The following is a 27,314-nucleotide window of genomic DNA, read 5'->3' as shown; positions in this document are numbered from 1 at the left end:
AGGTCTCAACTGGGCCATGGTGGCACACACCTTTAATTCTAGCACCCTGGAGGCAGAGACAGGGGTTTCCAAGTTTGAGGCCAGCCTGATCTACACAGTGAGTTCCAGGGCAGCCAGGGGTACACAGAGAAACCCTATCTTGAAAAAAAAAACAAAAATTTAAAAATAGTGAAATACCCAGGCCTCACCACAAGTGTTGAACCAGTTCTCTGGGAAGGGACATGGGTGAGGGAAGTCTCCCTGGGAGACTCAAACAGGCAGCCAGACTGCAGACTTGCTACTGAGTAGAAACCTAGAGCCTCCACTGAAGCCTCTGAGAGGCCCGTCAGCCCATCCAGTTCTTCCCGAAGCTGCCTCTGCGTGCGGCACACCCGCCGACCTCTGCGTCCTCGCAGACTCACCATCGCATGCACCGCTGTCTGCAACCACTGCCACCCATGGTTCACTAGGAGCAAATATTGGAACCCAGGCATTGAGCAGCTTTGTTCCGGATCATAGGTGCCATTGAGTCAAACTCTGAGATAGACTTAAAACACGGGTTCCGCGTGGGAGGCAGGTGACCGTGTACTGGAGACCAGCCATCCACAGCGTCTCCTGAGTCTCATGGGCAGCGATGGGCTGGTGTCGACAACCATTACACACTCTGTTACTCTCTAGACAACCCAGTAAATAAAAAAAGAAGAGGAGAAGAGGAGGAATTGGAATTGTCTTCTTTGGAAAAGAAAAGCAGGGTTTTTAAGAGTTAAATTGCACAACCTTTTTATTTTTAAAGTGAGCGGAGTTCTCTCTCCCCGTTGCTGGGAAAGACAAATTGGTACCACATGTGGCTCCCAGACAAACCCTCTCTGTGCTCCAGGGAAAGCATGTGCAGCTGCTGTCTGGGTTAGCTGAGCCTCCGCGAGGTAAACATGGCTTGGAAGGAGCCAAAGAGATTCAGTGTGGCAGTGGCTAACAAGGGGCCGCTTCCTGGCACCGAACCCTACAGACTTTTACAAGTGTGTCATCTGTTCTTGGAAGGCACCACCCTCTCACTTAAAGCACACGGTGCTCAGAAAACAGTAAGCTGAGGCCGAGATGTCCCCTTCTGTATGTGGGCTCTGTTGTCCAGAGCTGCGCCTGGCACTTGGCTAAGTAGTGTGGCCTGTGGAGCATCATGGGCTCTTCACAGGGATCGCAGACGTAGAGCGTGCATTCGATCCTGCCTTCTCCAAAGGGGCAGCTCAGGTCCAGATCACAGAGCACTGGGCCTGACTCAGCATGGCCGTCTCCTCCATGACTACCTTCCTTCCCTGGCTTTCTGTCTGACCCACCCACTCTGTAATGCATGGTGGAGTCCCCTGTAACCCTAGGCAGCTGCTCACAACTCCCACTCTCTTTCGAATCCACCTGTCTTCATGATTTGGCATAGCTAAGGGTCGTGGACATCTTAGCCCCAGCAGTGAGTGTATTTTGCAACAGAAAACTGTTCATTACATGAAGAAAATAGTTATCAAATTCTAATCCGTGCAGTCATCTTTATGTTAATGTCTTGTAGGTGGGCAAAGGGAACTTTAGGCGGTGGCCCACACACGGCAGTCAGCGTGACTGAAACGACGTCAGTCCCACAGGCTGCCTCCTCCACACCTATGGAAGGTCTCCGGGAAGGTTTGCCACTAATGGCCGTGGCTGCAGTCACGTTTGCAGCTAGGTTACTCATTAACCACATCACAGAAGAGGAGCAACACAGAAAGACAGGGGTTGTTCTTAGCTTTGCCCCCTTGGACAAACTGTAGGGGTTTCTTACGGTTTTATAAATCTGTGTGGGAGCTGAAGAAAGTCGGTGTGCTCGCATGTGAAGCGGCAGGTTCTAACAGACTACTGGCTTAGATAGCTGGAGCTGCTCACAAGGTCTGGACGGGTGACTTCTGGGCAGCCTTGGTGACTCACTGTGGTGGCAGAATGGCCAAGCAAAACGCATGGTTTTCTAGCCAAGAGAACATCGCAGTGGGCTTCAAGTCTATATGCGATATAAGTGTGGGGTTAGAAAACTTGTGCTTGACGGAACTAGAGTTTTATCAAACTGTTGTTAAATTACCTTCCGCTACCTTTCTCCACATAAAGTAAAACCTTAGAAATTCAGGTTATTTCTTATGATAGTAAAATTAGTGGAAAACCACAGTCTGGAGAGGGCATTGCTTGTTTGTTTTGCTTTGCTGTATGGGGTTTATCTGTGTAGCCCTGGCTATCCTGAAACTCGATCTGTAGGCCAGGATCTGAACTCAGAGATCCACCTGCCTCTGCCTTCCAAGAACTGGGATTAAAGGCCTGGGCCGCCACCACCATCGCCACCCAGCACTGTAGGATAATTTTTAATGATAGTTTTCCTGAGATTGAAGTTGGGGGGGACCCTATGGGCTCTCACTGGACTCGCTTTTTACTTGTTACAAGGGAAGACGTAGAGAAGAATATCTTAGCGCTGATGTTTTATCCCAGCGCCTCTGTTTTCTCTCCCTTCCTTTCCTCTTTCTCTCTTTTCTTTAACTTTTCTGTTTTCACTAAAACTAAGGCGGAAAAGCCAGTCATTGGCCTCCTGAATACATTTCAGAAACCCATAAATACTTTTGTGGCTGGCGTCTGCCCTGCCGGCCATTTGGACGGTGATGGACAGGTGAGCCATGTTTATTGGTCTTCGACAGTGTCCCTTATGGATTTTATGGTGGCCAGTCTGCATGAAGAGAGGCTGCTGGGACTGGAGCCAGTCCTGAAGATGGTGGCTCAGTTTTTGTGTTGTCTTAGTAAAGTATCTGGAAAGACCTGTCTGAGCACCACAGATGAGCCCCGGGGACTGTGTTCTACCACTAATAACCCTCTAAAATGAGGACTACTGGGAGCAGGCAGGCTCTCCTTCCTAAGGTGGGCTCTGTGTAGGAGCCCGTGGTGGTCCCATGGTCAGTGTGGATACTGACCTCTCCTCAGCAGGAGCAACGTGTGTGTGTGTGTGTGTGTGTGTGTGTTTCTCTGGGTATTTTTCTTGAACTCTTGCACAAGGACATTAAATGGCGACTTCTCACGAGCCTGCTGGTAGGCCCCGAAGGGCTGTAGAATAAGCATTGTGTGAAGGTTGGGAAAGCTGCTTCCTGTTGTGAGTGCTGTGCACTAGCTGGTCAGCTGTGCTGCTTCATATCTCAGACCCGGAGACTTGACGTGCAAGCTCAGGACGTTGGTGGACTGCCTGCCTGCCTAGCCAAGCTATGAGGACCAGAGGCAGGGAATTTCAAACCCCAGGTTTCGTAGCCAGCACTGCTGTGACCAGGCAGGCCTTCAGATCTTCACGTCGCAATTAGGGACCTGGACAGGTTTTCATGACCGGTTCCTGCCCTGACTCCCTGTGACCTGGCCTTCTGTGCCAAGGGTTTCAGGCCCTTGCAGAAGCTTGGGATCTGCCTCTAGTTTTAGCCGCTTGCAATTGCATAAAATTATACATGTATGTTACTAGGGAGGTAGAGTCATGGTAATTACATGGCTAGCAGAAAATTCATAAAAGATTTCATTGGTCTTTTGTAGGTTTGGAATCAAGAGCAGTAAAATACATTTTAAAAACTTCGTTCCCTAAAAGATACAGGATCACTGATTATGTTTGTGTGAACACTCAGGTGGGAATAATTAGGGGGTGTCTGCTTTGTACCCTGAAAGCTTCCAGACCAGCTCACGTCTCACCCTGGAGTTTGTGTGTACAGTTTACGAGATGCGCTGAGTTATCTTGTGTGCTCACAGTGGACCTTTGTGCTTCTCTGCCAAGGGCATGCTGGGAGTGTGCCTCTTACCCACACCGTAGAGAGGGCATCCTGTTTCAAGGAAATACAGTTTCTGAACCACTAATACACTGGCCATTATTCTAAACAAACAAACAAACAAACAAGAGAGGGAACCGGCGTGTCTGCTCCTGGGCCACAGCTGCCCCACAGGGTCCTCGGTGCCGTGTCACCTGTCTTGGTGGCAGTTATAGAAAACGGCAGCTGTGAGCAGAGCCGCTGCGGTTCTTTGCCCAGCCTGAACTGCAGTCCCTTCTTGACTGGGAACGCAGATCAGGAATACTTTGTATTTTGAGTTATTTACTTCTGACAAAATTCTGTTGACTTTCTGTGTTTTAAAAACAATCTGGTAGAACACATGTATTTGTGTGTCTTCTACATAAATACAGTCGATGATTGCCAATTCTTTTTAAATGTGACTTTTAGAATTGTTCATATTTAATATGCAGTATTAGGCAATGTCTTTCATCTGTAACTTGCCAATAAAAAGTCATCTGGCCTGCAGGTGTGGGGGCCACCGTCAGCTCTTTTCCTGCTGCACATACAGCATTTCACAGATTAGAAGGAGCCTTCCCCGCCTCTGGCACTCCTCACTCTAGACCTGCACTTCACGGGCTGATAGCGTGACTGGCTTCTGAAGTGGATTATCCTCTGTCTCTGTTATGTCATCCTGGCAGGGAGGGGTGGTTGGATTTTATCATGACCCTAATGAAGATGGGAACCTGCTGTTGTTGCAGACCGATGAAATGATTTGCATGGGGTCACGTGATTGGCGGGAGGCTGAGGTCACGTGATTGGCGGGAGGCTGAGGGAGCCTGGTTAGCCTTGACAACTGGATGTATCTGCGAAGCCAGGAGGAAGGTTCTTGGAGTGGGTGCAGATTATTAGGATTTTAAGGGGATTTGCCCTACTTTAACAGGAGGAGGATTGTTTTAGATATATAGGAAACTTGTGAAATTAGCGGGAATCCACATGGACCCAGCATCAGGTGCCCCTCATAGCGCCCTACAGTCCTTGTGTAAGTGTGGGCGTGGATGAGCCGATATTTATCATTATTATGAGCTACGATCTATAATCAGACTTTCCAGGTTTTTTTCTGCTTTGTTTAGTTTGCTTGTTTTCTGTGATGGTATCTCATCCAGGATGCACTAGCTCCCGTCCTCACGTTACATTTCCTGGTCACTCCTTGGCTGCGGCAGGGCAGTCCCGGGAGTACTAAGCAAGCTTTTGTAAATGCCCTTTAATTGGAGTTCATGTATTTCTTACGATTCATCTGGGAGTCGGGTTTTGGAAAAAGACTGATGGAAAAGTTGCCACTTTATCTAGGATACATGCTAGCGAGGCACTGGTTGCTGGTTAGTGAGGCACTGGGCTGCTCCGACCCAGCATCTCACAGATGTCTCCACTGCGAATCTCGCGCTCTCTCTCCTTTTCCTTCTGTACTCTTTGAAAGGAAGTTACTCAGCCCACACTTCCTGAGGGTGCAGAATGTGTAAATGATGCCCGTTCTTCTAAATGAGGTTCTCTACGCAGTAGTTATCCCTGACAATCTGCCCTGCCCGTCTCCCGTCTCCCTTCTCCCATACTGGTGAGTTCCGACTCCCATCTCCCGTACTGGTGAGTTGTGAAACTGTGGCCAGGTCCCCTGGAGGGAACAGATAAAATGTTACACTTTCTGACGGGAGCATTTAAGAGCTAGTTGCTGTACTCAGACAGCGGAGGACAGTAGGAGGGCAAAACAGCCACCCAGGCGACTAGGTTCTCAGAGAGCTGGGAAGTTTGCTGCTGGGTATGGAGAGGCTGCCTGGTCGTAGAGCATCAGTGTGAACTGCAGAATAAGAAGAAATAGAATTACAGAAAGCGCACTCTGACCGGGGAACTTGGGCAGTGTCGGTGAGCACCCCGTGTGTCCTATGACAGAGATCTTCATAGGATAGTCTCTGCCAACCCCCTTGTATCCTATGACAGAGATCTTCATAGGACAGTCTCTGCCGCCCCAACATTAATCTTTCCACTTAACTTGGTGCTTTGTACCAAGTCAAAAAGATGCTTGTCGTTATAAAAAGTAAAGAATGTTAGCCTCTCAGACTGAAGCCGGGCTGCGGAGATGGTTCAGTGGGTAAAAGCCTTTGCCGAAGGAACACCGGACAGCCTGCGTTCAGACCCGGGGCCGGCATGGTGGGAGGGAAAGCCCAGCTCCCACAGTTGTCCTCGACCGCCATGTGCGTGGGTACCTTCCTTTCCCTCTCAAAAGTTCCAAGAAGCGCTTTGTTTGCTTCTTAGGGTGTTTGTTTTTTAGAAGTAACTGGAGAGGCCTTTAAACACTGAAGACTCTGAATGTCTGTCTGGACTGGCCCTTCCTACTCACGGCCTCCCTCTCCCTTTCTCTGCAGAACTCCATCCGGCACAACCTGTCACTGCACAGCCGATTCATGCGGGTTCAGAATGAAGGGACCGGCAAGAGCTCCTGGTGGATCATCAACCCCGACGGGGGAAAGAGCGGGAAGGCGCCCCGACGGCGCGCAGTCTCCATGGACAACAGCAACAAGTACACCAAGAGCCGCGGCCGCGCAGCCAAGAAGAAGGCGGCCCTGCAGGCGGCCCCGGAGTCTGCGGACGACAGCCCTTCCCAGCTCGCCAAGTGGCCTGGCAGCCCCACGTCCCGCAGCAGCGACGAGCTGGATGCGTGGACCGACTTCCGCTCGCGCACCAATTCCAACGCCAGCACAGTGAGCGGCCGCCTGTCACCCATCCTGGCCAGCACGGAGCTGGATGACGTCCAGGACGACGACGGACCCCTGTCCCCCATGCTCTACAGCAGCTCTGCCAGCCTGTCGCCTTCTGTGAGCAAGCCGTGCACCGTGGAGCTCCCGCGGCTCACCGACATGGCCGGCACCATGAATCTGAACGACGGGCTGGCGGAGAACCTCATGGATGACCTGCTGGATAACATGGCGCTCCCGGCCTCCCAGCCGTCGCCCCCCGGGGGCCTCATGCAGCGGAGCTCCAGCTTCCCCTATCCGGCTAAGAGCTCCGGCCTGGGCTCGCCAACCAGCTCCTTCAACAGCACCGTGTTCGGACCTACATCTCTGAACCTGCGCCAGTCGCCCATGCAGACCATCCAGGAGAACAGACCAGCCACCTTTTCTTCCGTGTCACACTATGGTAACCAGACACTCCAAGACCTGCTCACTTCGGAGTCTCTCAGCCACAGCGATGTCATGATGACCCAGTCAGACCCCTTGATGTCTCAGGCTAGCACCGCTGTGTCTGCCCAGAATGCCCGTCGCAACGTGATGCTTCGTAACGACCCGATGATGTCCTTTGCCGCCCAGCCTGCCCAGGGGAGTTTGGTCAATCAGAACTTGCTCCACCACCAGCACCAAACCCAGGGCGCTCTTGGTGGCAGCCGTGCCTTGTCCAATTCCGTCAGCAACATGGGCCTGAGTGACTCGAGCAGCCTCGGCTCGGCCAAACACCAGCAGCAGTCTCCCGTCAGCCAGTCTATGCAAACCCTCTCGGACTCCCTCTCAGGCTCTTCACTGTATTCAGCTAGTGCAAACCTTCCCGTCATGGGCCACGATAAGTTCCCCAGTGACTTGGACCTGGACATGTTCAACGGGAGCTTGGAATGTGACATGGAGTCCATCATCCGTAGCGAACTCATGGATGCTGACGGGTTGGATTTTAACTTTGACTCCCTCATCTCCACACAGAACGTGGTTGGTTTGAACGTGGGGAACTTCACTGGTGCTAAGCAGGCCTCATCTCAAAGCTGGGTGCCAGGCTGAAGGATCGCTGAGGAAAGGGGAAATGGGCAAAGCAGGTCAGTGCCCAGTGCAACTCGAGAGCATCGCAGGGGGGCGGGGTGAGCCGGAGGGGGCGGGGCTGGGACAGGGTGGTGGGGCGGGGCTAGGATGGGTGGTGGGGCGGGGCTGGGACTGGGTGGTGGGGCGCTGGGCGTCTGCCTATCCTGACAATCTGCACAACAGTCACGACTCCCAGCGGGTTCATCAGAGTTTTACCTGTAAACGAGACAGGACTCTCAGCTATTAGTAACTAATATATATACACATATATACACACACACATATATATGCATACACACACACATATATACACACACAAAGAGCTCAATCTTTATATTCTCTGTCCTCTCAAAGCTGTGACGCAGGCTCTCCTACCTTTGTGTGTAGGTGGATGATAAGAGAAGGAAAGGGGAGGAAGGAAAATGCTTAGGTCATAGGTCAAAGGCTACCAGCCCAAGGAGTTTCCTACAAAGGCACACATCTAGCTAGCGCTGGTTTAATCTCCTGTGTGATGGTTCTTCACCCCCTAGGAAAGTAATGTTTTGCCCTAAGAAAGTGTTAGCGGTGTGTTCTTAGATCACCACCTCGTTGAAAGCAGAAGCCCTTCTTGCCACCCCTTTTCTGAAAGGACACGAGGGATTAAGGGAAGGACATGGCAGTTTTAGAACCAGCCAGTGCTGTGATGTGGTGAGAAAAAGCAGTGGACTTGGACAGGTGGGCCACTCCTACAACCCCAGCACCCGGAGGCAGAGCGCGTGAGGCTGGCCAGGGAGAGCTACATAGTGAGGCCCTGAGGGTCCAGTCCCACCTTTGCTAGTCCGGCCGCAGTGACGGACTTGCTGTTCACCTCCTAGTCTCTCTCTCAGCTTCTGCAGTGGGATTGATGGTCCTGTGGGTCCATAGAGCTACTGCAAGGATCAAATGCACAAAGGCGTGTGAGAGGGTTTTGTGAGACCACACCAGGTTGGCCATACTGAAGGCAGTGGAGTGAGTGTCGGGACTGACAAATGAACCGGCTGAGAACCACAGAGGTTAAGTGCTCTCTCCCAGAGACTACACGACCTCTGTGGCTTGGTTCATATTTCCCATAGATGGTTTTTAAAAAGGCACTGTGGACCGAGCCAGAGTGTGACTCGTAGACAGAGCTTCCCTGGAACTCTGCTTCAGCCTGGGGAGGGGATCTGGTCCTCTCTGCCAACCGGGTTTGTTTCAGTGTGTCTCACATCCCCGGTGTTGAAAGGCTCTGCACCCTCAGCTCCTGTTCGCTTCTGTTTTTAATTTCAATCTCAGCAAGCTACTTACCTCCTCCTCCAAGCTGCACAAAAGAGGAAAGGAAGGAACTCACAGCGCTAACCCAACCCAGCCTTGTTACCCCGGCTCCCTGGCACAGGCATTGCAAGGGTCTGCTACTCGGAGCTCACTGAAGCCCTCCTGGTAGCTGCCCAGGGGAGTGTCTCAGCATCCCTGGTCTACGCATCTCGGTTTTCCCAGGCCCAAGCAGGCTCCTGAAGGATGCCCAGACCTCGCCGCAGTGCTTAATAGCCAGGAGCCAGGAGAGGACCTAATGGATACTAAGTAGAGTGACATGGCCAGCCGGTCTCCCAAACCTGGTGCGCAGTGGGGGATTGACTCTAGAGACGTACGTAGATACTCAGGTTTGTCTTTAGTGAGGAAGACTATGGCTGGGGTTTCTGATGCGAGAAAGTTGAATTTGTCATTGTAAGTAGAGACTACTTCCCTGTTCACTAAACCGTAGGAGCAAATGTGCTATCAGCTTTTGTCTGTTTCAGTTGGATGGTCCTTCTAGTTGAATAGCATACCGTGTGTGTGTGTGTGTGTGTGTGTGTGTGTGTGTGTGTGTGTGTAAAAATTGTATGAAGATCTATTGAGGGAAATTTAAATATATGATAGCATTTAGTTTAATTAGTGTTTAGAAGAGAGCATTTCATCTTTATACCCCAGTGCAACTTCAGCTTATTATTTTAGCTTTTTAGGACATCTTAAGGGAAGCGGATTCGAGAGGATATTTTCCTGTTAAAATAAAGTCGGGGCTGGCAGGATGGCTTACCATTACTTGCCAGACAAGCAGGGGCATCTGAGCTGGAGCCTTGGAACCTGTGACAGAGGAGGAGAAACCCCCCCCCCCCGGAAGTTGTCCTGACTTCCACACTCACAGTAGATGCCCACACTTGCACAGTCAGACACCTAATAGTAAAAGAAATAAGCTACACAGTAACAAGTTACAATATAAGTAATTTTACAAAATATAAGTATTTTGTAACAAGTTACAAAATAAGTTACAATATTATTTATTGTAATAATAAAACATAATAAAGGTTACAAAATAAATAAAAACTATAGCACACTGGTAATCCCAGCACTTGAGATGCTAAGGCAGGAAGGTCAAGAGTTTAAAGTTAGCGTGGATATACGGAGTGGACCCTTTCTTCAAAACAAAGTAGACTACAGATAAATTTACTAAATTTTCCTGAGAACAGTGCATCTTGGAATAATCATAGGACAAGAGAAGAAACATCCGGGTGGGGTTGAGGAGAGGATGCTTTTGGGAGCCCTGTCTCCTGATAGAGAATTTTTACCTCGCTTTAGAATGAATTCTATTGACCACCATGAGCACAGTGTGACCCCAGAAGTACTACGGGTTGGTTTTTGTTTTGTTGTTTAACTTTGAAGCTTAGTTTGTTTCCACTTATTAAAGGTTTCTCTTAAATTTGGGAAACAGGCCCAACAGCAGACTCTCAGCCTCAGCTTCCCTGACTGGTCACCCCAGCTCCCGAGCCCTGTTCTTCTGGTTTGCCTCTGCCTTGTTATTTCTCCAGACTGTGACAGGCTTCTCTGGAGAGCCGGGAGTCTCACGTGTAGCATTCATTTTAGGGCCTGGGTAAAAACCTTTGAGCTCTAGAACTATCTGCAGAGAAGCCCAGCTATGTGTCAGGTCCTGGGCTGGGGGAGGGGGGGAGCCCCATCCTCCGTCCATGCTTGTGGGCGTGACTATGTACATGAGAGGGAGACCTAGCATGGTGGCTGTAGTCTGGGCTTCCAGTGAAGTGAGCCGTCTTGAGTTTGACAAGACCTATGCCCGATGACTGACTGCCGTAGCATGCTGGAGTTTCTTGGCCATCCCTGCCGACAGTCTCATTATTACATATTTCCCACTCATTTTTACTATGAGCATAAAAATAAAGGTCCTACTACTTCAGGAGCTCCAAAGGTCAAAGGTCAGGCTGAACCCAGATGCTAAAGGTCAACCCAAAGGTCAAGAAGACCTCTCCTTTAGTTCGTGCATGTCCTCAGGCCAGGTTCTCAGGCGAGCACTGTTAGGATGAAAACACCTCTACAGCTCACCCGGAGTTGCATGAGGTCCTTAATGTGGCAGAAAGACTGACCTTTGCAGATGGCCGCCGTGCCGTGTTCATGGCTCTGTGGTGTGGCACAGGCTGTTTGTCTCTGGGTCATATAGTGTGGCAAACATTTATACCTCCCTGGCAGAGTCAGCTTTTGTAAGAACCATCAGGTGGGATACGATGTCTTCTGCCTCGATCCTGTAGTTTTATGCAGACCATAGGAAGCATGGGGTCAACCTTGCAGAAGGCAGCTGCTTTCCCTGACAACCAAAACTAGTTTAGGTTGCTTTTCATGCCTGTTTGGTAAGCTTTTTGCCTTCTTGGGCTTTGGCCTCAAAGTCCTGCCTGCCATTTTAGGGGTACACTTTTAGAGAGGCTGGTAGTTTCCACTTTCAAAGAGAAATTCTGCCGCAGATGGACTGGTGCCACTGGATTTGGGGCTTACCAAAGTGTTTCTTTAGCATCTCTGAAGGAGTTCCTGACAGGCCTCACCAGTCCCCAGGATGCCATTGGGCTTTAACTGGGGAGAAACTTTGCCTCCCTTTGTTCGGAAGCCAGAGCCTCCCTGAGCTGTCCTACAGCTTGTAGGAAAGAAACCTGAATCTCCTGTCCTCACCATCCCGACAGGCACCCAGACCTCTCAGATGTACTCCCAGTCTCCTGGGGCCTTTATGGAAACAGAAAGAAATATTCAGGGGCAGGTACTCACAGGGGCTGGTGGTTACTTGTTGGGCATTAACACGACGACAGGAAATCCAGTCACCATGCTGTGGCTCTGGCAAGTCTCAGTTGGGTGAACTTCTGAGAGGTAAGACTGTCTTTGAGGTGTTATCTTAGTGCTAAGCGGTAGGCCAAGACCTGGAGTACCATTCCATGAGGCCTGGAGCACCACTGTCTGAGGACCAAGGAACTGGGCTGCAAGGGTCTGGTCTGCTTTTGTTTTCTCCCCTCCCAGCGAGAGACGGTGGCCCTTACTCTGACCCCAGATCTTCTATTTGTTTAGTGACCTCTGAAGCCCTTGGTGTTCATTTGCGGAAGGGCAGGAGTCTTTGGTCATGATGTCTCCGGGTAATTCCCGTGTTTGTAGAGAACAGGCTCTAATTGTCAGTCTTCTTTTGATTGAAGGTTTCTGTGCCACTGAGTCCCCCTTCCCTCCTCCTTCCTCCCTCCTCCTTCTTCCCTCCTCCTTCCTTCCTCCCTCCTCCTCCTCCTCCCTCCTCCTCCCTCCTTTCTCCCTCCTTCCTCCCTCCTCACTCCTCCCCTGTACCATTCTTTCTCCCTCCTTCTGGTGAAAGCAGTCCATTTTCTTTCTTTTTTTTTTCCCCAGCTAAATATTTAACTCTGTGGAGTATTTGGTTCTTTAGGGAAGTTAATAGCCAAGGAGACCCCAGCCAGAGGCACTCTTAGACTTCGGTTCAAAGTCAAAACCCTGACAGTCTCTGTGGGGCCTCCAGTACTAAGCATGGCCCAGTGGCTCTCCGAAGCATCTGTTGATCCTTTGTATGTTTGGAAATGATCAGAAAGCCATGCAGACCAACAGTCATAGTCAAAAACTGGGCTGACGGACCTGGTAGGCAGTGGAAACGGAACCCTAGCTGCCGCCTCAGCCAAAGCGCACCTCGCCACAGCCAGCTGAGTTCCCTTCAGGCTGCTGAGGTGCAGGTGGGCTCGGGAGTGGGGCTCACATGAACGCCTCTGCTGCGAGCACCCCACCCCAGGCAAGGCTCCCAGCCGCCTGGAGACTCCGCTCCCCGCTTCCTGCTCGCTCTGGTTTTCCTCCTTGCCCTCCGTCTGTGTCACCTTTGAGTCTTGGTCCTACCTTAGAGGTGGATGCACAGTTTGAACTCTGGAATCTGAAGAACTTATTTTTGTTTCATTGGGAAATTAGTCTCCCAAGACCCAACATATATCTGCAAGAGGACTTTGGTGAGCCGTCTTCTGTGCCTGGGAACTGGCCCCTCAGTGAGTGGTGTCTCCACCCCACCCACCTTCAGAAGCTCTAGAGCATCTCTGCACACTGTCGTCTTAATTCACCCCACCTTACCCCAGGCTCACACCCAGGGAAGGGACCAGGGCTATTCAGGACACAGCTTGGGTCTGTAAACATTTCTTCAAGGCTCCTCTTCTCTTCAGTAAACGGTGGATCTCTTCTTGTGACAGCAGCTTGGGACTGAGTAGCAGGGCTTTGGATGAAGGAATCTGAGGGCTTTCTATGGTGGACATACAGAAACAAAGGACGAACGGACGACTAATGCCTGGGTGAGAATGCATTGAGTATTGATATGTGCCCCGTAGTCAATTTCATCTTATGAGAAACAGGACTTTTGGGGACGTATCTGAAGATCCTTCTCCCCAGGAAGCAGATTGTGTTCCACAAGCAGCAGGTTGTGCCTGGTGCCCGAAAGCCTCTCTCCTTCCTGTGTGAGGTGAGATGAGAGCCTGGAACCAGCAGCATCTGGAAGGCCCTGGGGACCGGAATGGGCGGGGAGAGGCAGGGGCCTCTTGACAACGCTCGACGCCAGGGATGGCTCATTCGCTTAGCCGAGGTTTAGCTTGTGTTTTGTGTCTCTACTTTGCGCTCTCCAGACTCCTTGGGAACGCTTTATTTCACTCACAGGAGTTTATGCTGCTTGAGAGCAAATACCGTGTCTAAGATGACGCTCCTAAAATAGCGAGTGTTCCCCGGTACTGCGTCACTGTGAATTCTGCCCTGCTTTCAAGGAGCTCAGAGTGCGAGTTGGCATTCTGGGCACTAGATGCTTACGTGCCAGATGTGAGGCACAGCAGTGAGGTGGGGAACATCTGGGGGAGGCGGAGTGAAGGGCTGTGTGGCGGCTCACCTGGAGAGGAGGAGAGCAGACAGGGTGAAGGGTCCCCGAGGTGACCCCTAGGCAAGTGTGTGGTGCAGAGTGTGGAAGATCCCACAGGTCTCTGCCGGTTAAATTTTTGGGTACAATAATTGAGGATAATTAACTCCTACAACCACCACGTCCCCTCAGAAAGTAGTTCTTTTTGGTTGGTTGCTTTGGGTTTTGTTGGTAGTGGTTGTGTTTGAGACAGGATCTCACTATGTAGGTGGCCCGAAACTTGCAGTGTAGACCAGACTATCCTTGAACTCACGTGATCTGCCTTCCACTGTTCCCTAGTTCTGGGATTAAAGGCATGTGTCACCACACTTGGCAAAAGTGGTTCTTTTAAAAGACTATAATCCCAAACTTTGCATATTATTCTATGAGCCGGAAGCGTCTAAGAATCCAGAGCATATGCAGCTTACAGCTTTGCTGCCGTGTCTGCACAGAAGTTGTTGCTGTCCTCTGATCTCCGCAGCCTCAGTGCAGTGACTCCTGCCACAGCTCTCTGTCCTCAGCTGTGAAGTTTCAAGATTGCTGCTTCACCCAGTCTCCCTGCATTTTGTCAGCTCAGCACAAAGGCTGGCCAACGAGACAGGCAGACACGTCTAGGCGTCAAAGCGTCCTGGACACCAGCGGCTCTTGAGGTGCTGTCTCCCGCCTTCTCAGCCAGACCTGGAGGCTTTCCCTGACACCAGAAAAGCTTCAGCGTGCTGAAGCGTCCAGCCCGCATGTCGCTAGCCCCACTTGCTTCTCCACAGGCTGTGCCTTCTGTCTGGAAGTGTGTGTCTTTGGTCTGTGTAGATCGCTGCCGTTCACCCGGTCAACTGCGTTCATGTCTCTCCTGTTTGCTCATCCGGTTCAGCCACCTGTGCTCAGTAAACCAACTAGTAGCCAACTAGTAGCCAAGAGCCCAAAGGGGCAGATTATTCACTGAGGCCATGTTAGGAAGAGGGACATAGGATCCAGACTTCCCCAGGTCTTCCTTTGCGCATGCTGACCATGGAGCTAGGAACCCAGAAAGTACGTGCTTTGCTTAGGGACCCTACCCAGGATTGTTTCCTCCCCTGCAAGATTTCTGACCAGTTGTAAATGTTCCTCTTGGAGATCACCTCAAGGGCTTCGGGCATTTCCTCTCCTGCAGGAGGTGGCTGGGGAGAGTCTAATTTCTTGGAGTCCAGTCTCTCTGTAGTCAAAGGGACAGTGCAAACCTCTCTTAGGATACACCCATTCCTCCAGGCAGGCTGGTTTTACAAGGTCCTGGTTTCTTTCTGGAGAGCTTTGTCACCAAATAGAAACCTGCCCTCCCCTGCAGTTAGGAACCTCCTTGCCTGCCTGCCCTCAGAGTCCTCTCTGCCTGTCATGGCTCCTTGGCAGCATTTGCCAAGATGGGGTTTTATACAGATGGCGCCTCCAGAGTCCCTTATCTGGCCAGTCATAGGCCGGGGTGGGACGTGCCCAAGCAGAGCCCTAACCTGCCTCCAGGCTTCCCTTGCTTTTCCTGTGGTGCATTATGTTTACCTTTAGAGTTGAACTCCACAGGAATGTTTCAAAGTGCGGTGCAGCATTTGGGTCTGGTGACAGGTTGTGAGGTGGGCCCTGGAAAATAGAAGTTCAAGGCCAGCCTGGGCTACTTGAGAACCTATCTCAAAAGAAAAAAAAATTAGATGTGGCTGCCTCTGTGTTCCAGCAAAAAACATTAAGTCTACAACCCGCTACTGTTCTCTGAACTCTGAGAGGCTGGCCGCCCTGTCAATCAGAGAATCTCTTCCTTGTCTATCCTGCGTGTTCTGTGCTTGGTCCCTTGACTGACCATGGAGTTGCAGGCTGTCCTGAAATGATCTGTTTCAAAGCATGAAGTTCACAGTGTCTCGCTTTAACCTTGCAGTTCAGGCAGACAATTAAAATCCCAGCCAAGAAATAGTTGTTAACTAAGCTTCATGGATCTGTGGACATGAGAATTCCACTTCTCCATCTCAGCTCTCATATCAGTTATCTGCGTCTTCATTTCTTCTCTGCCAAGAAGATAAACCACTGTTGACAGACGCGAGCTTTGCGTGCCGGGGTTAGTTAGGCCGTGGAGGCCAGCGGTCGAGCCGTTACTGCTCCAAGTCCAAATTCAAGCGGATTGGGTTGTTTTGTTTGATGTCAGTTTGGAGGCATCTCCCTTTCTGAGAACATCATGTGACTTGGTGATAATCAGGCAGAAAGCGGCCTCCCCATGGATGCTAGGGTTACAGAGGAACCACCCCTCACCAGATGACAACATCCGCCGATGTTTTTAGTGTGCACCTCCTGGCTTCTGTGGTCTCCCGCTTCACTCCCCTTGACTCGCAAAGAACTTTTAAAACTTATCTAGGAGAGAGGAGACCTCTTCTTCCTCCCAGTGGAGGTCGCCAGGAAACTGGACGGCGGTCTGGTTCATTGGTACATTGCCCAGCGGTCAAGCTTGTCAGTACAGGAGCGAGCATCAACCCCTGCAGAAGCCCCACAGCTAACTAAACCAGTGTGAGCGCCCGTAAAACCCACGCAACACACTGATCCAGGCACCACTGAGTCCCCAGCCGTGGCGGGCTCTGTCCCTTTGCTCCCCTGCTTTTCCAGGTTTTGTATGATAGACAGGAGCCACCCGTGACCTGCAGAAGCTGCTAAGGCATCAAAGGGACCCCTTCCTGTGTCCGCCCGAGCCCCCCCCCCCCATGCCTGCCTTTTCAGGATAATTGTGCCTCTCCTTCGCCTTTGTCTGCTTCCTTTACAGTCTTTGCCGTCTATCACAGAAAAGAAAAACTAAACAAAGCAGTGGCCTTCCCGGGGGTGGCGGGAGGGTTTGCTGTGAGATGTGCCCTCAGTAGGAGCTGTCTCTGGCCCTGCAGGCTCAACCCACACACCTGCACAGAGGCAGCTTCCTGCACGGGCCTCCCTCGAGGCCCTGCCTGAGACCCTGGAGGGAACTCCTGCACATAGTGTCACAGGTGGGTGGCCCCACCCCTTCTGCGGAAAGGGAAGAGCGACGATTAGTGCCTCTTCTTTTTAATGATGACATTCCCAGAAGATGCTCAGGATTTGCTGAGGGAACGGGGTGTGGCAGCCTGGGGATTGTTGCTGGTGTGGCTTTGAATTACTATGGTGGGACTTCTGTCCCAATTTCAAGGCCAGGGCCAGTCCTAACTAGGTGATGACACGTTGGGTGCCTAACTACACCCTAGATGCTTCCCTCCCAGTCTGCAGCAGCCCCAGGATCCAAGTGGGCCATATTCAACCTCTCTTATTGGGGAATGAAGTGTGTCATCTTCCCATCATGCACCAGTTTCCACAGCAGAATAATTAGCACCAAAGGGAACCAGGGAGGGGTCTGAGTTAGGTAATACCTTACCAGTTCTCCCTAGGCACTCACAGAGAGTCAGGATTGGGACGTGGGGAACTTGGTCCCCTGATGATTAATGGCATAGTGATGTTAGGCTGTGATTTATTACCTCTTACTGTGGGGGAGGGGAAGGGTGGGGTGGGGGGGCACCTAATCCCTTTGAAAGGACTTCATCTTTGAGGCCATGCTGGGTCATCCTTTCAGAGACCCACATAGAAGGCCTAATTAGAGCAGTCTCATCTCTACCAGGCCAAGTTCCTTAGAGATACTGGGGTCTGGGGGTTTATTTTAGCTTTTTCTCCCTTGAAGTTATAGGCCAAAATAAAATTGTCTAGTGGCTTTACAAAACAGAATACTGCCTACCCACCTACCCCCAGGGAAAATTCTCAGTCAAACCAGAGGTCTACAGAAAGAGACAGGACTTCTTTTCCTCATTTATAGTTTTTACCTCCAATTAAAAAAAAAAAAGCAGTCGGGCGTGGTGCACGCCTTTAATCCCAGCACTTGGGAGGCAGAGGCAGGCTGATTTCTGAGTTCGAGGCCAGCCTGGTCTACAGAGTGAGTTCCAGGGTAGCTGGAGCTATACAGAGAAACCCTGTCTCAAAAAAACCAAAAAAAAAAAAAAAAAAAAAGCAACCTTCCTTCTGCTTTCTAGTGCTGTCGCCAAAGTCAATAAGACAGGATACTTAGCCCTGAGAGATTATAGGTGCTGTCACCAAAGTCAGTAAGTCAGGGTACTCAGTCCCAGGAGGAGTCTTGGTGGGTTCGTCACAGCGTGCAGCCAGAGCCTGCGGTTTTCTGCTACTCGGTCCCTCAGGAAGGCAGCTGTGGCATTGCCTCTAATGCCCTGCCTTGCTCACAGGACGGCCGGCAGGGTCTCCACAGACAGCAGAGCTTATGTCCTGAGGCTGGCTTCCTTTAGCTTCATCTCTGAGTATACTTTCTTCTTTTTTCAAAAATTGATTTATTTTTATTCTATGTGTTAGGAGTGTTGTCTGTATGTATGGAAGCAGGCCACATGGGTGTTCCTGTCAGGGTCAGAAGAGGGCCTCAGATCCCCTGCAGTGGGAGTCACAGACAGCAGTGAGCTGCCGTGTGGGTGCTGGGACGTGAGCCCAGGTCCTCCTGAAGAGCAGTCAGGGCTCTTAGTTGCTGAGCTATCTGTCCAGCCCTTCTGGATATACTTTACAGTGTTAATTCTCTTAACCTGTCTGAGTTCCCTGGGTTCCGGTGCTCTAGGAAGACCTCCATGATGACTGTGCAGACAGAATCATGTTATTAACAAGCTATTCTCTGAGAAATATGTATTGTATGGTTTTCTTTTAATCAAAAAAATTTATATTAAAAAATCTAATTCCTAAGATAGCTCACTTGATTCTGCCGCAGTTGGAAAAGCCAAGATTCCCCCATGGACTCTCACAAAGGCCTGGCTTCTAAGCAACATCACTTCACCCTGGGCTGACGGGGGAACACGGACGTACACTGTATACTTGGAGACCAGCTTGCGTATCTTAAGCAATCTACATTCCAAAACCTACACTAAGCCCCAATCCCAGCCTGGCTGACCCTAATTTAGCAAAAGCCCACCAAAAACACCCCCAGGGTGCCTTTCTTGATTATCATCCCCAAGTGCAGGGTCACATTCCTTCGGCTTGTTAACTTCAGGATGCTCTAACAGGAGCTAAGGTAAGCAGTTCTCTGTGTTATCCTTAGATCTCGGACCGAAGCACTCAGCAAGATAGCATTAGTGCACAGACCTAGGCTCCGGGGTCAGACACGCAGGTGTGCGGCAGGGTCCTGCCTTCTTCCCTGCCGCTTTCTGGATGCCCTTAATGACTCAGGACTTCTTTTCTCTTTCAGACCCTCGAGCTGACCGAAGACCTACAGAGAAAACCCTTTGCCAAATCTGCTCTCAGCAAGTGGACAGTGACCCTGTTTACAGCTTGGCGCCCTCGTGACTCCCACGCCATTTTCCTAACCCAGCAGAGACTGTTAGCAGCCCTGGCCCTGGGTGAAGCCCTTACCCGTGGAACAGAACTCTATAACGTATGCAAAATCTAACTCATCTGCAAGTGACCTGCCAGCGTGGACAGCACCCTGAGCACCCACCCCACTCCTTCAGAGCACACCGGGGCCCCGTCGGCGATTCTGTAGGGGTTTATTTCCTATCATGATGGCTTAGGGGATATTTCAAGTGTCGTTTTGTGTTTATTTCCTTTGACCCTCTGAGTTTTTTACACGCTGTAACCTGCAGTATGTTTCTGTTGAGAACGTTGACTGTCCTTACCCTAGCACACTTAAAAAGCAGAAAGAAGGTGTTATATCGGTTCCCAGGCTGGCCTTGAGTATCATAAGCTTTTGAGCCTGTGGAGCTCCACAAACTTAACACATTACATAAACTAAAGGTGGTGGTGGTGTGTGGGGGGGGGGTTCTTCTTCTGTTTGGTAGAAAATTATCCTTTTCTAAAAACTGAACAATGGCACAACTGTTTGCCCTGCGTGCCCGTCCAGGACTGAACTATGCGTAGGCAAAGCAAATGGGGCCAAGCATCTGACCCAGTAGTTTCCAGCTGAGTCGGGGCGGTCTGTGGACGGGCCTCCGGTGCCCACGCTACAGCTGCCTGCTCGGCAGGGCTGTGGTTTCCCGCCATCCTCAGCGGTGTGGCGTCTCTCTGCTCTTAGGAACTAGGGCCTCTTCAGGAAAGCGTCAGCTCAGCCTCTGCTCGTTGCCAAATGCCACTAACGGGTTTAGTTTTAAGGAGAAAAGCAATGTGTGCCTGTTGTGCTTCATAGACGTCGTGGAGTTGCAGGGGAGCCGTTAAGCATGCGTCGCAGCGTGTGACATCGGCAAACCACGTCTGCACTAGCAGGTCCCACGTCACTGTTTCTGAAACATGCATAGCTTTTGAGTCTTTCCAGCCTTGCTGTGTGTATGCTGATCTTCCTAGAAGTGTATGGGTAACAGGCAAGAGCATACAAGGTGAGATATATAGATATAAATATATATATAATGTATAGGCTTAGTTTGTAATTCTTCAAGTGATTCATGGAAATACAAGATAAGGCAATTTAAATTTTTTTTTAAAACTTTTTCTGCTTCTGTGGATCTCATTTTTTCGTTGTTGTTGTTTCCAAAAAGTTATGGTGCTGTATAGGTGCTTTCTGTTTAACCTGCAGCGTGTGAGTGGATTCGTTACTCTGATAGCGTAGCTGGGAACGCCTTTGGTACATACAGCACTGGTGTGGCGTGGCGATGCTCTGATTAGCAGAGCATATACATACTTCTCCAAAGTGACATAGGAAGACTTTCTTCTTTGCATAAAAAGCATAGGCATTTAAGTGTATAAAACATATTTTATCATGTACAGTACGAAAATGGAACTTTATCTTTATGCATGGCGTTAGGAATGCAGGCCAGTGTGCCAGCACAGGCTTTCCTGCTTGAGTTCTCGCCATTGCTTGCACTGTGGCCGTGGACACCGACCCAGGCGCGCCACCCAGCCACCCAGCCCCCTGCCCTGGGCACCGGCCCCCTAGTGCGCCTTTGTTTCATAAGCACTCGGAGGTGGTAGCGATGGCCATCACGGCTCCTAGCACAGTGAGAGTTCCATTTGGTATTGTCACATGTCTCCCTGCCTCACTTGCATCCTCGTGGTTTTAGACGATGACCCCTGTTGATTTCACTCTGCCTTTTGTAGAATCCGTACGTTGCCATCCAGTTGTGGTCCTGGTAGGCCCGTAGCTCATTGCATTTTCCAAACTGCTACGTGTTTATAATCTTCACCGTTAAAAAGTCCAGTTTTGAAAATGTATAGTCATGTGGCCTGCTGGTCAGAGAGCCCATTCTTGCTTATCCCATTCCTTGATGCTACTGTAAGCCACGCCCTGATTTTTTAGTAGTCAGCTGTCTGTGCCACCTGTGTCATTTTAGGCAGAGGGCTGGCTTCCCGGCTTCCCAGAGTGCTGCTTCCTTGCTGGGGTGCATCAGGGTAGCATCTGAAGGAGCAGGGAGAGCTCAGGTATGAGAGAGAACCCCAAGTGCTTCCAACATGAGGGCCCTGAGCATTCTCTGCTGAGCTTAAGGACATGCAGACCAATTCACGAGATAGCGGCTTGGCTGTGCCATTTACAGGCATTGGGGGTGGGGAGGGCAGCCCTCCGGTGCATTCCTCCAGCCTCGAAACTTGCATTTCCTTTCAGGTGTAACAGCTCATTTATTTTCTTTCCCTGTGTTTGTTGGGTTTCAGGCACCAAATCTCACAGAACGTCCTAGAAATAGATTATAAACTGAAGTGGGAACGGGGGTGGGCAGAAGGTGAGGCCAGCAGAGGCAAAATGCTTTGATTTACTTTACTTTAAAAAAAATAATACAGAGGCCACACACAGAGTGCGTGGAGAGCTGAGGCTTGCCAGGCCCTGGAGTGGCTCAGGCCAGTCGTGAACGGCGATGCCTGCCGGGGTGTCTGCACTCCCGCCCTCAGATTCCCCACACAGAGACCAAGCTCTCTTCAGAAGCCCAATTCTGTGTCAGTCAGACTTGACAGAGGTATAGCCTGGGCCCTCTGTACCGTCTGTGGAACCCTACTTTCAGGGTAGACTGGTCAGTGGCCACCAAGTAACACTCTCAATGTCTTAAGTCCCTAACAAGGAACTGGTCTGTTGAGACATCTGAGCAGGTGGCCTCATAGACCTCCCAGGCTTAGAATCAGCCCCTGGAATCCTGATGAGAAAGAAGTGTGCCCGCCGTGAGCCTTTTTGGGGAGGAGCCCTGTGCTCCTGTGACAGAAGGCAGCAGGCCCGTGCCGGAAGGCTCCGTAGTTCTCTTCAGGTTCTGGAACCTGATACCTTGTACCAAAGATAGAGAAGAGGGTGTGACCAGCCTTCTCTGTCCTAGCACTAGGACCGACCGGGCTCAGCATACCCGGTTAACTGTGACTACATTAGAGGTGTGTTCGCCATTGTATCCTCTGCAACACAAAGACAGCTGAAGCACAGAACTGTTCTCCTACGTCTCCCGCTAGTGGAGGAGCGTGCACCAGGCATAGCACAAAGCAGGCACTGTTTGGGGGTTGATGATTAGCATCAGCCCAAGGAGAGGTACACCCCATCCCAGGCGTGACTTCAGCCCGCTTCTAAACCCATGTACAGGTTAAAGTTCATAGGGACAGACAACTTTGCCTTTTCTTAAAGTGCTCCATCCACTGAACTAACAAGCAGCATTTGAATCTCTTAGGAAAGAGCTTTAAGGGTAAGGCAGAGCGAAAACAAAGCTTCCATCGTCCCCCGGACTAAAGGAAAACAACGCTACCTAGTCTCTAAAAACAAAGGAAAGGTAATAGAGACTGGTTTTTCTTTTTCTTCGTGTATTTGGGGAACATCATGATTAGGCAGAATAATGTTGGTTTTTTTTTTTTTTTTAATTAAAAGCAAGACCTTTTGTAGAAAAGCAATCACTGATACAGAGATACAAAGAAGCCAGTTGTGGGAGTGGTAGCAGCAGGGGAAGCGAGGCGTGAGGTAAGGAGATGTCTTGTTGGATCCTGTCTGTCAGACAGGACCTCAGAGGAGACGCCCAAGCAACTGGCAGGAAGAAGTGGTGTATGAACTGAATCTCAAATGTATAGCATTCAGATTAGATGGATGAAGTATTTTCTCTTGTTGAATTTTATTCATTTGTATTTTTCTTTCGTGAATGAATGATTACAAGGCCTCTGCCACACTCCAGGAATACTTGTGCGACTGCTTTTTTTTTTTTTTAAAGTGTGTGTCTAGTCACTTATTTCTCTAAAAATTATCTCGTTGTCTGGCAATCGGCCTTCTCTTTCTATCCTTGCCCTAGCACACTGTGTTTGTGGAGAATGTGAACAGGTGTGAAGGAGACCAGAAGAACTGGTGAATATTGGAAAATGTCTTGTGCATTATTTGGGCTTCACGTGTTTAACTTTTTTTTTAAAGAAAAAAAAAAGGTTGCATGAATGAAAACAACCTCTGTATACAGTATCTGTAAAAATGGCCTGTTTTGATTTTTTGCTTCTACCACACAAAGTAGAATTTAGTGTGGCACGTGGCCATATCTAAACACCTGTGAAGCAGTTTGTCGTTGGGTTTGAAGCAGCGTGCCCTCTCAAGGCCAGCACGGTCACGCTGCACTCTGCACCCCGAGGACTTGTCTAGCCATACGCTGCCGTGAGTTAGCTCTGCTGCCTTTCTTTCTCAAGGATCAAAACCAGTTTGATTTGGGAATCTGCCCCTTCCCAGTGGAACGGAGGTGCGTACTTCCCGTGGTGTTTGTAGATACTGCCTGTGTATTCCATTTAAGACCATAATCTAGTTTGTAAGAGATGATGACGCATGTAAATAAAGCTTTGGTGACACTCTATCCAGTAGTCTGCCATCATTGTCCGCCCCCCCCCCAAAGAAATGGTTGGGTTTGTGTGGCTGTCGCCCCGTGGGATCCCTTCCCACCCTGGGAGGGCAAAGACCCGTAATCTAAACTAAATGAGCTTAGTAAACCCCTCCAGCCCATTCCTGACCTCCATAGACATGCAGACAATTTAATAAAACACATTTTCATGTAATGCTGGACTTGCTGTGTGTGTGTGTGTGTGTGTGTGTGTGTGTGTGTGTGTGTGTGTGTGTGTCGCCGAAGCCCGGCGGGGCTGTTAAACATGAAGGCTGGGATCACACTCTGCTTTCGTGACTGGGTGACTGGGCCTAAAGAGGTCACCCTCCTGTGAGTTCAGTGAATAGCCATGGGCCATCAGCAGGGCCCTCCTGCACTCTGAACACCAAACACCATCTCCAGGCTTCTGCTGGTAACAGAACCAACACCAACTTCATCCATGCCAACTCCTGCCTGGCCTTGCCAGTGCTGTGGGAAGGAACAGAACATTGTAAAACTATCCTTAGTTGTCTGGATAATCTCAATCTCTCTCTCTCTCTCTCTCTCTCTCTCTCTCTCTCTCTCTTCCTCCCTCTCTTTCTCTCCCTCTCAATTTTTTTTTAAAGATTTATATGAGTACACTGTAGCTGTCATCAAACACACTAGAAGAGGGCATCAGATCTCATTGCAGATGGTTGTGGTTGCTGGATTTGAACTCACAACCTCCAGAAAAGCAGTCAGTGCTCTCTTAACCACTGAGTTATCTCACCAGCCCAGATAATTTCTTTCTTTAATTCCTATATTATAAAAAATTAACTGCACTTTGGGAAAGAAAACCTCAGGAACTGGTTTAAAGGTCCCACATAGGTGATTCCTATTTCAGTTTAAAGAGGTGGAAGATTTGCAAGTTGGACCCTTGGGATGAGCTGTCTTAAAGGCAGGATAAGCCCCACTTTCTGTTTCTCCCCCACTGTTGATCCTGAACAAAGGAAAAGCTCTTAACATCTCTGGCATCCAACTGTGAAAGGCATTTTTACCTGTGCATCTGGATTCTGTTCCCAAAAGATGGGACATCTAATGTCCGTTGCTTCAAGACTGCTCTCCAAGCCAAGCTAAAATGTGGCCAACAGTGAGTTAAAATCCCTTTAATGATTACCAAGTCTCTGGTGGCAGTAGCCAGACCTTGTGGCTGCCCCAAGAGTCCCATGACCAAGCCTCAGCCCTGGCTGGGATATGTACTAGGTGTGATGTCCCTGCTCTGCCCCAGTGCAGAGCCAGGGCTAGGTGACTGACTTCCACATCTGATTTAAAAGGAAAATCTGAGTCTATAGTAATTCCCCGTCCGATAACCTGGGCGAGGTTTTCAGCCGTCAAAGTCTCCCTGGACACATAGCATCCAAAACACCCTCCATTGCTACACTTCTGAGGCCAGGAGTAGAGGAAAATGGAATTCCTGGCCGGTAACCAAGCTGCCAGGCACTCAGCCACTCCTGGGAAGCCTGGAGGACTAGGAAGGCACTGGGTCTGGTGGGGAGCAGCCCAGGAGGCCCTGGGTGTCCCTCAACTCGGCAGGAAACAGGCATGGGGCAGCGAAGAGAGAGCACTCAGGGGACCGACCCCCATGAAAAGCGATGGCCCTGGACCAAAAACCCACACACTTTCGGGGCTGGAGGAGGAACAGTTTCCTCTAGATTTTCCTTATCAAGAATATAGAGGGTTGGAGCGATGGCTCAGAGGTTAAGAACACTGGCTTCCAGGGGACCCAGGTTCGGTTCCCAGCACCCACATAGCAGCTCACAACTGTCTTTAACTCCAGTTCCAGGAGATCTAACACCCACACACCAATACACATAAAATTCAATAGATTATTGAAAAAGAACAAGAATGTCGAAGTTGGTTCTGGACTTTCTGGAAGTTTTTTCTTCTGAGATGGCTCAGCAGCCTGAAGGACCTGCTTTGATTTCCGGCACCACCATGGTGACTCCCAGTCCTGGGGACCTGGCCTCTTCAGGTACCAAATGTGTACATGGTACACAGACAAACACACAAATATAAAAAAAAAAAATAACAGTTTTTAAAAGGATGTTTTTTAAAAGGATGTTTAAGGCATTCGGCAGGAAAAGCTGAAGAAGTTGTGCGCATGCGCGAGGTTCTGCCTAGGGTCTGGCCCAGGCTAATGGCTCCTCTGAAGATTTGGTGCAGCAAACGCACTTCTCTGGGTCTAAGGAGACGCGAGTTCAGCGCCTGCCTTGGATTGGCACATCCTGCTTTCCGTAGTAAGTTGGGCTAAAGGGGCCCGAGCTGAAGTGTCCAGGGCCAGCCCTGGGGTTTCCCTCGGTGAATGATGAGTTCCATGCGTGCGCAGAAGAGTGGAGCGCGGTAGAGAGAGCTGGACCAGCAAGCAAGTCAGACGGCTGGAAGGACAGACGGCTGGGAGGACAGACGGCTGGGCTCTCTGGCTAACATCATCACAAGGCGACAAGTGAAGGCTCATTCGGGCTCAGGGGAGAGGAAGGAGTGGGCATGCCTGGGACTTGGTGTGCTTCAAGCAACAGCGACTCCAGGGAGGGAAGCGGGGCTGCCCAAGCGTCCAGGCCAAGGAGCTTTGCCTTTCCAATAGAGTGTGAACGGGCAGGGTGGAGACCTGTGCAAAGCTGGCCTGCAGAAACGCGAGGCCTGTGAGGCCCGCTGGGGAGGCGGCTCAGCGGCTAAGTGCACTGACTGCTCTTCCGGAGGTCCTGAGTTCAAATCCCAGCACCCACATGGTGGCTCGCAACCATCTGTATTGGGATCAGATGCCCTCTTCTGGGGTGTCTGAAGGAGGCAGCCACTGTGTACTTGTATAGAAATGCGAGGCCTTGGATGCACTCTGGCAGACCGTAGGAGGGAGCGGAAATAAGGCCATAAAAGCTTGGCGCCCAGAGAAGAGCTGTTTCTGTGGCTGGTCGGAGTAGTGGAGAAAGTCGCCTCAGGTTTCCAGTGACTGCTGCCAAGCGCTCACATCCCTCTTTCTAGTCAAGGCGAGCAGCTGTAACCAAGACTTTAGGAGACACATTGCAATGGCTGAGTCTGGGGAAGGAAGGCAGGAGGTTTTGTTGTCAGCAATTCACTTTATATACTATTATAACTCATCATCGGAGGAGTGTATTCTTACTTGTATAAAGATAGCTGCAAAAACATGGCGGCACAGTGGCTTTGGCTCCTAAGACTGGATCAGATAATACAATGGAGGCCAGGCGGTGGTGGCGCACGCCTGTAATCCCAGCACTCTGGGAGGCAGAGGCAGGCAGATTTCTGAGTTCGAGGCCAGCCTGGTCTACAGAGTGAGTTCTAGGACAGCCTGGGCCAAACAGAGAAACCCTGTTTTGGGAAAAAAAAAAAAAAAAACTATGGGAGAAGGGTGTTGGGGACTGGAAGCTGGGGGTAATGAAGTCACCACCCTGCTTAAATGCTATATGACCTCCAAGTGACTGGTACAGTGCCAGCAATGTGTCCTCCTAGCCTCCTTCACTTCTCCATGATACCATAATAAGGAAGTGCCTGATCTAAACAAGGGAATAGTATACAGCTATTAAAACAATAGTCATGAAAAATGTGTGAGGAAAAATACAGAGAAAAATGCCTGTATCAAATATACTTGCAAATGTATGTTTATAATCTTACGTACATATATAAGAAAGTGGGAAATGCGGAATTCAAGTACTATGTACTAATATAAACCCAGCCAGGGGGAAATAAGGCAAGGTAAAATATAAAA

The 27,314-nt window shown here is 50.1% G+C and overlaps 1 protein-coding gene across 1 annotated transcript in view; it reads left to right on the top strand.

Moving 5' to 3' along the window:
• Positions 1-23,554, top strand: part of Foxo3 (forkhead box O3) — a 97,301-nt gene extending 73,747 nt beyond the window's left edge. The window contains exons 3-4 of the mRNA XM_052163465.1: positions 6,185-7,617; positions 19,036-23,554. Coding sequence (XP_052019425.1) covers positions 6,185-7,582 — 1,398 coding nt within the window. The 3' untranslated portion in view covers positions 7,583-7,617; positions 19,036-23,554. The remainder of the gene's footprint in view (positions 1-6,184; positions 7,618-19,035) is intronic.
• Positions 23,555-27,314: the final 3,760 nt, after the last annotated feature.

The sequence above is a fragment of the Apodemus sylvaticus genome, chromosome 19 (genome assembly GCF_947179515.1).
Source record: "Apodemus sylvaticus chromosome 19, mApoSyl1.1, whole genome shotgun sequence".
In the NCBI taxonomy this organism is placed as follows: domain Eukaryota; kingdom Metazoa; phylum Chordata; class Mammalia; order Rodentia; family Muridae; genus Apodemus; species Apodemus sylvaticus.
This window is presented reverse-complemented; position numbering and strand designations above follow the sequence as displayed.